A 10,422-nucleotide genomic window follows, 5' to 3' on the forward strand; every position below is an offset into this window, starting at 1 on the left:
ATCGGTCCTCGACCCACACAGGTACCCATTTATACTCCTGGGTGGAGGGAAACAATTGTATTTAAGTGTCTTACCCATGCACCGTGTTCCTGGCGGGATTCGAACCCACGCACCATATCCGTACGTGAGTCAAACACCGTAACCACTGGGCCATGGCGTTCTATGGTATGGGCTGCCTTAAATGCCAACAGCGCCCTCATGTTGTCAAACGTTTCAGAAATGATGCTCTGTGTTCGCTTGTGAGGTGAGACGAACGCGTTCTCTTTTTCCGTCTGTCTGCTTAAATAATTGAGTGCAACATCGTTGCATCATGTTTTAGAGAAAACAATAGTGTAAAACCTACAAAAAAAGTTCAAAAGAAATGAAAACTGAAGGACAATTCCAGTTTGAATCAGATTATTTAAGGGATGATGTTCATAAACAACATTTGAATTGAATGTTTTTCAATCAGGATGTATATGAGTATTCCGTATTCATAAAATAAAAAATTATAGCAAATGGTTATGCAAAAGTCGCCAGAAAATAAATAAGAACAGTGTGAATCACTTGAAAAATTCGAACCACAGTCCTCTAAATAACAGTATCTGTCTGCCGCAATGCTTAAAATAGAAATGTAATGATTCAATATATTAAAATTGATTCATGAAATACGATTAAAAGGCATTGCTTTTCAGCTACCGTTTCAAAGAGAACGTCTAGAAACTACTATGCTGCTTTATGGATACAAGCATCGGTTAAATTAGCTAAAAAAAAGACCCCCAATAATCCAGAATTCTTCAAAATGATGCCTTTTTCTTGCCATCGATTTTCCTTCATGTTGAAATTTACGAACCAACTTCAACCGTATTCGCTATTTTGCCGTCGGTGTTTTATATTAGTAAGATGACTAAGGTATGTTATAACCCATCCAAGCCAAGTTTTGTCAGACCAGTCTATATCTTTCAACGTAAAAGGAAGTTACGTCCCAACTATGCCATCACTCCCAATTATAGTTGTGATCGTCGCGGGAGCGTTTTGACTTCAAGAATTTGCCAAATATTTTGCAATTCCCGGGGTCAACGCATTCCGTTTTCCTTTTGTTCTGATTCACTTATATATTAAATTAAGCTCAAAAATCAAGCATAATTTACAACACTATGCAATAATCTGTATTTTAATTCCATACTTAGCACATCAATCTATTAACTGCGATATGGGCTGTCTTAAGTGACATCACCGACAATATCAAATATTATTAAACAAAACGAAGATGACCTATGAGCCTTCGCCAAAAAAGTTAAGAAAAACAACCTCATCTCACTATCTTATTGAATATGTAAATTTTAGAATCTATTGTAGTTTATTTTCGGGGCTCACATTTTGGCTGCTTTAAAATTATTGTTTGATATCTATACACACTTAGAAAATCCGATTGCATTTTGTTCGCCTGTGAGATGTGTTGATAGTTTTTTTCCCCTGTCTCTCTACTTAAAAATTGAATGCAATATCGATGCAAAATGTTTAACAACATGAATAAATTCTAATCTTTTTAAACTTTCAAATGAAGTTCCCAAAGTAACGTGAACTGATAACGACAATGCCAGTTTGAATAAGATTATTTCAGGGATCATGAAGAACGACATTTGGATTCAATGGCTTTTAATCAGAATATACATGTATTGCTTTTAAAAAAACATGATCAATGAAATGGTTTTGTAAAAGTTGCCCGAAAATAAATTAGAACCATGTGGATCACTTGAAAATTTAAGTAAACAAACTCGAATCAGTCCTCTAAATAAGATTATCTCTACTGTCGCAATGCTTAAAATAGAAAGATAATATAATTCAATATCATTAAAATTGATACTTGAAATATGATTAAATGACATCACTTATTAGCTGCCGTTTTGAAGAAAACGTCTAGAAAATGCAACTATGCTGCTTCATAGATGCAAGCATTGACTAAATGAGCTAAAAAACACACCAAATAATTCTTCAAAACTGATGGCTTTTTCTTGCCATCGAATTTCATTCATGAAGAAATTCACGAACCAACTTCATCTGTGTTCGCTATTTTGCCGTTGGCGTTTTTACTAGTTAAATGACTATGTTATAACCCATCAACAGCTGGGACCGCCCAACTAAAGTGTTTCAGTTTGCGCGGTCCAACTGAAATGTGAAGCAGGGATATCGGCGGGACGCGAATTTTTTTCTCCCAAACGACATCCACATATGGGTGTACGTTATGGCGTTTGGGACTTAACTTTTATAAAAACATGAGAAGAAAATATAAAATTAGAAGAAAAAAAAGTGAATTTGAACGTTTTGAAATTCGGACTTTATCTCTCTTTTTCAACTGGCTGCACAAAGCGATTACAAAATAACAAACTTGCCAAAGACGACCGTGAAGTTGCTTATTATGGTTGCTATGAATGGATAATACTGGGTTTCAATACTGATTGCCATCGATGTAGTTGGTAAAAACGCACCCACTAATGAGCCACGCGTGAGTGAGCGCACAGAGTTACAGCCTAATGAGTGTTGCAGTTGGGCCGGCTTGACTGCAACATTTTAGTTGGGACATCCCAATTACATGTATATAGTTGGGACCGATTGTATAGTTGGGGCCTTAAGCCCGGTTCATACTTCATGCGAATGCGAAGCGAATTTGACGTCATGAAACATTCGCTGCGAAATTCGCCCGAGTAGAATTATGTTCAACTTTTACAAAAGTTCGCCAATGCTAATACTTGCCATTACGACTCAAATTCGCGTTCGCCTTTGTGCGAAATCGCGATGTTGTAACTGAAGGGAGGGCGACTTGTATTTTATTACATAAAGAAACTTTCGCATTGTCATAATACTATCGCGCATAAACAGATTGGATTAAAAACCAAAAACGTGCAGAGGCCAAATGTGGCTGAGACACGTGGAATTAGGTACGATTTGGGCAGCAGTACACTCGCTTATGCGTGGCTGGTCTTGGTGTGTTTGCTATGGTACCTTGGTAACACTCGTCGTCCTTATGATGAGTGCATCCATCAACCCTTGCATCACGGTTTGGAGTAGCAAAGTAGCCCCAGTATAAACAACCTCGGTAGCCGTGGTCGTAAGCCTCCTTCAGCTCGGCCAGGGTGCAGGGATGAGCTGCCAGGTCGGAACAACCTCTGGCCTGCCCGGCACGGTCGGCTAAATCGTAGCTCTGCGGAGTGATTACTGGGTCTCGGTAGGTCATCGGGAGGGAGCAGCACAAGCCGGGAGACGGGGCGGTCAGCGGCAGGTCGTGGTAGGTCACTCCGGTCTCGGTCAGCACAGCCTGGCTGTCAGGATCAGCGTACCATGAGAGAGGTGTGGCAGGGTATCCCTCCTTGGAGGCGTGGTCAAGTTCCCATTTCAGGCAGAGATGCTGTCCTGTCTTACTGCACTCAGGAGAGACTGATCCGTGAGTCTGGTACCTACAGTCGGTCAGGCTTGGAATACCTAGTAAATAATCCAATATTCGTTTCAGGTGTTGATGTCATAGAGCTGCTTAGCACAGGGTATTTGTCAAACCAAAATATCACGATGTATATCGTGATTGGTTATCAGCTGAGTTTCCCATCACACAAATTTGCTGAGGAATAAATTTCATGCGATGATTCCCCCACAATCCCTGCACGGCCCATACGGAGGGGCACCAGTGGTAGCCACACTATCGTCCATTGACCAGAGCGAACTTGGGTTATGCAAATTTAATTGGAGCCTTTTGCTAGAAACAACATGAAGGCTGTCGATTGGTCTATAGCCGTCAGCTACCGAAATCAAGCAGTGGCTGCAAACTAATTAAGCGTTGCCGAACGCAGCGTTTAAACAGGCTTGCCCGCCCCTTCAGATCAAGCAAATACATGTACATCGCCGGCTATGGACACCATGTACCAAGACGTGCAGCGGATCAGCCCCCAGGATGGTTTTTAAGCCCGGTTCATACTTCATGCGAAAGCGAATGCGAAGCGAATGTGACGTCATGAAACATTCGCTGCGAAATTCGCCCGAGTTGAAGCATGTTCAACTTTTACGAATTCGCAGCACGAACACTTGCCATGACGTCACAAATTCGCGTTCGCTTTCGCTTTCGCGCCGAGTATGAACCGGGCTTCAGGGATAACAACAGAGGGCGCTATAAGCAAATGAAGTTAACTCTTTTCAACTGAAGGAAAGAAGAGCAGGAATTCTTCCACCATTATTACGCTTAAATAGTTTAAAAGAAATTACAAATAACTGGAAACAGTTATAAGTATATCGTTTAGCTACCCACAAATTAACCAAAGAGTTCAAATTCATACCTGTTTTATTTCCGGATGCCAGGAGCTTAACAAGTTTTGGCTGAAACAAATTAAGGGGGAAAAACAGAAGAGAGTAATAACCATAAACATCAAAAGATTCGGCGTTTTTCTTTTGTCTGTCGTTACTAATTATTTTCTCCAATTATTTCAGTACATGACCTTTTTGCCCTGTTTCTATGACGTAACAAACATCTTTAAGTTTGACTTGCAAGGTAACGTACAAAAACATCGAGGCCAGATTGTTTTGAATAAGCCAAAAAGAAAGAGCGTTTCTTAGTGTAAGTGAAGGTTTCTAAATGTGGCAGATTGTTAAAACGTTGGTTGAAGATTTTGGCCTTTTTTGTAAATGGATGTCACATGGACAAACATTGATGTGAAAGCCACTGTTCATGAGTTGCACTGAGTAAATTATAGGATGTGGTGGCTATGCATTGTCAAAATAATATCTGAGTGCCAAGTAGGACAATATAATGATTACCTTGACTATTATAATATTGATAATAATAATAAGGAATATTCACGCGATTTATGACGCGCATTTTCACAAGATACAGGAGAACTCCCGAAGATAAAGTTCTTCGTCTTCCAAGTTTTGCGCCAACTTCATATTGTTGAAAACTAAGGCACACGATGTTCGGTGCACAACTTGTGGATGGAGTGTGTAGCCTACTATTTTGACACTGGAGACCCAATGATGGTGACAATTTACCCTTATTGTCGGGAATTTTGCATTCCTGACACGTATGCGTATACGTGTAAAGTCATACGGATACAGATAGGTGCACAGTATTTTGTCCACGATTTGTTGCCGAACCCCTCCATAACTTTTTATACCGCACGCTACACTCGGGCAGTACGGTATGATACGCGGCGGCGTGGCGCAAGCCAGTTAAACCCGGACATTTACCGGCTTGGTCTTTTTTTTTACGCATATGCATATTGGGACCGAGGTTGCACTAAACATTTCCCGCTTGTACCGCACGAACGCTACACGTAACGGCCTGGACGGTACTGTATGCGTACAAGGGCGGATCCAGAACACAATTTTTTTTGGGGGGGCCAAAAAAAAATTTGGTCCTCCAAAAAAGTGGGTCCAAAAATTACGGCGTGGGGTTCGGGGCCCGCTTAAGGGCCCCGAAAATTTTTTGGATTCTAGATGCTCTGTGGTGCGATCTGAGGCAATTTCTGACCACTTTAACCAATGTTTTTTTGAGGAAAAGATGGTGGTGTACTCATTGCCTGCCTTTTTTGCGATGTCACATAAAAAAAAAAAAAAATGGTTTCGTTTTTGGGGGGGGGGGGCATGGCCCCCTTTGGCCCCCCCCCCCTGGATCCGCCCTTGTATGCGTATAGTACACATTGTCAACGCCAGTGCCGGTACGCAGCCGCGCGGCGCAGGCAGACTAAACCCAGCCAATTTCCGGCTTGATTTCAAGTCTATCGTACCCCCGCCCTGCAAACAGGACGATGGAAAGGGCTTATCTCTTTGTAACATCACGCTTCGCTGGTCTCAAACTATAACCCAGACAACTTTCATGCCTCAAAAAGCTACGAAAATCCCAACATTTCCCGCAATATCACCCTCAATATCACTCCCAAGGCAATGTGAGATGTATTATGCGTCATATAATAAAGTTAGAGGTAATTAAAGACATCATTAATTCGGCACAAGTTTGGTGTAAAATCGAGAAACTTTCATGCGTATCAATATTCCCGCATCACGTATGAAAGGGCACAACAAGTGATGACGTCACACGCACCATCCATACGGATACGAGATTGGGGATTAATCTCTGCGGGAACGTTTAGTGCAACCTCGGCCCAAATAAATTATGTGCGTGCGTCGATTCTAATACTGACTTGAAACATCTGCAAACCCTTGTACACGAGTATATGGAGCTTGTCACCAAAATTGGACGGAGCACTCTGATTGGCTAAGAATCCGGAGGATACGAATAGTTATCCGACTTAAATTGCAAAAAATTCCATTTTAGAAACGGTGTAGCATGCTGTATAAGATTTTTAAATAAAGGGTTCTTGACTTCCATGTTATACGAACGTACGAACATGTAAAAGAAAGGGTATAATTTTCCATTTGAGAAACGGTGTAGCATTCTGTATATATGAGGGGAAAAATGGTTCTTGACTTTCACGTAAACTTACGAAAATGTATATGAAAGAGCATTTCATTTGAGAAATGGTGTAAGTAAAGAGGTGCAAGTTTGCACAGTAATTAGGTCATTGGTGTTTCTTTATTTCCCGCTCCAATTTTTTGTAGGAATGGAGTGATGCAGGCATCATTACCTTCCAAAAGAATGGAGAGGTATCGCCTCCAACGCTCCATTCGTGCGAATTAATGGAGCGCTAGGACAATAGGGTGACGTCACTGGTGGAGTTTAAGTATGGAAAGATCGATTTTCCGAGTTGTGAATGACAATACACGCTTCGCAGTACGTTTTCGACTTGATGATTGGAACGCATGCGTCACTTTTAACAATGGCAGCGCTAGCTACAGTAAGGCCCGTCTTCAAATGCAACTGCGGTACAAATTGCAGAAACCCATCTCTTAATTAAAAAGTATGGATTTTTGTGTGTGAGATGTGACCGAATATTACAAATCACTTCGACAGTCTGTATCTTAAAGCGCCATGCGGTGCTCACGAGATAAACGGAAAATGTTTCTGAGGGGAATTGTTTGAAAGTCATATATTTTGCTCTTTTTAAGTACCTGAAGTTGTTACGTCCTGATGAAGCGTCACTGGTACCGTCTTCCAAAATAGGGGGCGCTCTTCAAATCGGCCATTATGCAAACTACGCATCATGTGCCCATTTTCAGGGCGCATTGTAATGGTTTTGGGGCTTGGTTTTCATATTCCTCGTTCATATCAGAACGCTCTATATCATTTTGGGAAATGGTTACAGAAAACAAATTATCGAAAATTTGAGGGCCAGTTTTTTTTCATCTCGTGGGGCCACATTTATGTCCGCAAAAGAGACACTTGGGTAAATTGGGGGGGGGGGGGCGATTCCGCCGCCCCTGAGTTCTGGAGGCCTTTTAACAGTGGATAATTTGACACAATAGAAATTAGTTTGGAACAGCCAACCTTTTCAACCACATTTCTGTACACATTAATGATAAATACATACAATGTCATGTATATATGTATCAAATTAAACAAATCACGCACCTCTTACTGCATGCGAAAAACTAATTAGTGAAAATTTGTCCTTAAAATTAATTTCGTGGAATCCGATCACGTCTTGCTTTTATTGTTTTGTTTGTTTACGCATGACATCATAAGCCTTAAAATGGACATAAAAATCTATAATAGGAACACAAGTGAATTCATACCTCTTCCGGACCGTAGTAGAACATACCCTCCATCTCAATCAGATCCATCGGGTATCGCGACGCTGTGGCCCCGTTCAACTCACACCACATCTCCCCCTTCGAGTAGTGGAAAGAGAAGCAGCGATCATCCATAAGACACTCCCTGCCGCACATGGCCAACGAAGGTACCGTCAGGTTGCGGTAGCCGTTGTCAGGCAGGACCTGGTTCGCTACGCCGTTGAAATAACGCTCCAGGACCCACGAGCAACCCCTGACGCAGGTTGCATTCTCTTGACAGTAGGGTCTAAAGAATGCATTGGCCAAAGCGTAACAGGTGAAGCTGAGGAAAACTGCAAAAATCTGTTGCATGCTTCCTTTTATTTAATTAGCTAAAAACATGTAGAGATTTGGTGGTAATTATTGTTTAAATGGCTAAACAGCTCAGTAGCCGTACAACGTAAGTCGTGGCAAAAGTCCAGATCAGCGTAGGGCATTTATCAGTCCTCAGACTCAAAGGCTTAGCTGAGAGTGAATGTTTTATCGCTTAGTGGTCTGTGATAGGCTATCACCTCCCATCACCAGCGACCTCGTTTGCATGATCCAACCTCGTTCCTATGGTGTCGATCGAGTAGGCTCCTAGATCATCTGCATGTTCAAAAATTACAAGCAAAGTGGAAATGGGGAATGGTTTGAGGTGGAGTGGCGTACGTAATAAATCACATTGAACGTTAATACACAATATCACTCCATTACTTGTTATTGCTGTGGCGAATCAGGATACAGGAATAATGTTTCCCACCCTGGAGTTACTAAATGGAAACGAGGTTGAAAATAAAGTAACCCCGGGACCAGGTAGCACATATTATCTACTTCCATTGGCCATATTTGAGCGAATGAGGGCCTTAGGCTCTTTAATTAAAAACAGTAAATATATCATGACAGCACTTTTAAAATTGTATTTCAATCTAAAATTAACAGCTAAAAAAAACACTGTAAACTGTCGTCGGTGACCTGGGATCTCGTTTTGTTTGTATTCCGAAAACGTCGTCTGACAGCGTCATGGTTCAGAAATATTGCCTATTCAACCTCGTTCCCAATAGTCAGTGGTTACTATTGCTTCCCATATGCTGATTCATCACTGCAACTTCATCTATTTTACATTACATGGTTCCTGAGCGCCCTCTTCTATACTTATTTGATACTTACGCAGGTATTGTAATATTTTTCCAAGATTTGTCGAGCAGTGCGACTGTTGGATAAACTCCAAGCTCACAAATCACCTGGGATTGACAACATTTCGCCTATGCTCATTAAATTGGCTGCCAAAAGTTTAGCTTATCCCTTGACCAAGATTTTTAACTCTTTTCTTGCTACGGGCAAGGTACCATCGGAATGGAAATTCGACAATGTTGTTCCAATTCATAAAGTTGGGACTCCTCACAACCCCTCTAATTATAGACCAGTCTCCCTCTGTTCTGTGGTTAGTAAATGTCTCGAAAAAAATTGTAGCTAAACATCTTAATACTGATCACATGTACAGAGGTGGTATCATTTCCGACTGTCAGCATGGTTTTCTTCCAAAAAGGTCTTGCGTTACTCAACTGACGACTGTTTATCATGATTGGGCTAAAAACATTAGATATCCCTAATCCACCTAGAATCGATGTCATATACTTGGACTGGTCGAAGGCCTTTGATCTCGTTAGTCACAGTGTCCTCCTCCAAAAGTTGTGGGTCATACTCGGACTGGGTCCCAGTTCCTTCTGGGGTCCCTCGGGGGTCTGTTTTGGGCCGACTTCTCTTCAATATCTTTGCCTTTGATTTACCTTTTTGTGTAAATTCAAGTTTAATTAAGGCAGTATGCGGACGACACTGTGATTTATAGGACTATCTATAGCAAGTATGATGAGCTCACATTACAAAATGATCTATGTAGCATAGTTACCTGGTGTAATCTCAATCATATGAAGCTTAACATTGACAAATGTAAACTGATGTCTATTACTCGCTCCAGAACCCCACACAGACCCACATAGACCCACATATCAGATTGATTCTCGAAACTTGGCTTTTGTTGATCACCATAAATATCTTGGGTTGGTTATCTCCAGAGATCTTTCCTGGAGTCGTCATGTAAATTCAGTTGTCTCAAAAGCTACTAAGATGTCTGGTTTTACTCGAAGACTCGGTTAACTGTAAAGACCCTTATATTCTTGTGACACTTTACAGCTTTCTTGTCAGACCTATTCTTGAGTATGCTGCCCCAGTTTGGTACTCAAGTTCTCCTTCCCGACTAACATCATTGGAAGGAGTTCAGAGGAGATATACTCGTTCCTGCTTGGGCCTTTCAAGACGTCATTTGCCAAATTCCAGCAGGGATAATATAGAGTACTCGATCCGTTGTTCCAAGCTGGGTCTGTCCTAATTAACGAATAGGTTAAACTTCTTGCCAGTTGTTTTTGTAGCCAAATGCATAGACAAATTCGACATTGAATCAGAGAGCTGTATCAACCTTTATCCTAGACACGTTGACGAGGTTAAATTTATTCACCATTATTCTAGAACTAAAGCTTTTCATGAGTCACTTTTTGTCAGATTTCCCCGTTTGTGGGACACCCTGCCCGCAGACGTTGTGGATAGCCTGATCTTTGGTCTGAACACTATCATTGCTAAACTGAGGTTACACTGGCTGACTCCTGGTGTGAACTACATGTCTCCCTAAGTTTATACAGACGGGACTTTGCTAAACCTTATCCACAATACAGTTGGCCCTTTTTAGGTGTTTTTACA

General features: G+C 41.3%; 1 protein-coding gene across 1 annotated transcript; it reads right to left on the minus strand.

Moving 5' to 3' along the window:
• Positions 1 to 2,689: 2,689 nt before the first annotated feature.
• LOC119738291 lies at positions 2,690 to 8,178 on the minus strand. The gene is made up of 3 exons (XM_038213131.1): positions 7,654 to 8,178; positions 4,302 to 4,341; positions 2,690 to 3,459 (listed from the first exon to the last, which is right to left on the minus strand). The coding sequence occupies exons 1-3, from the start codon at positions 7,999 to 8,001 to the stop codon at positions 2,915 to 2,917; spliced, it is 933 nt and encodes a 310-aa protein (XP_038069059.1). The 5' UTR covers positions 8,002 to 8,178; the 3' UTR covers positions 2,690 to 2,914.
• Positions 8,179 to 10,422: the final 2,244 nt, after the last annotated feature.

Source organism: Patiria miniata, unplaced genomic scaffold, assembly GCF_015706575.1.
Source record: "Patiria miniata isolate m_02_andy unplaced genomic scaffold, ASM1570657v1 HiC_scaffold_3, whole genome shotgun sequence".
In the NCBI taxonomy this organism is placed as follows: Eukaryota; Metazoa; Echinodermata; class Asteroidea; order Valvatida; family Asterinidae; genus Patiria; species Patiria miniata.

What these genes read in the sequence shown, in the direction of transcription:
- LOC119738291 (XM_038213131.1), bottom strand. Translation starts at nt 8,001, where the DNA reads ATGCAACAGATTTTTGCAGTTTTCCTCAGCTTCACCTGTTACGCTTTG. An exon ending in TCTACTACGGTCCGGAAGAG is followed by an intron (nt 4,342 to 7,653) that starts GTATGAATTCAC and finishes AATTTGTTTCAG; the next exon opens with CCAAAACTTGTTAAGCTCCT. An exon ending in GGCATCCGGAAATAAAACAG is followed by an intron (nt 3,460 to 4,301) that starts GTATGAATTTGA and finishes ATTATTTACTAG; the next exon opens with GTATTCCAAGCCTGACCGAC.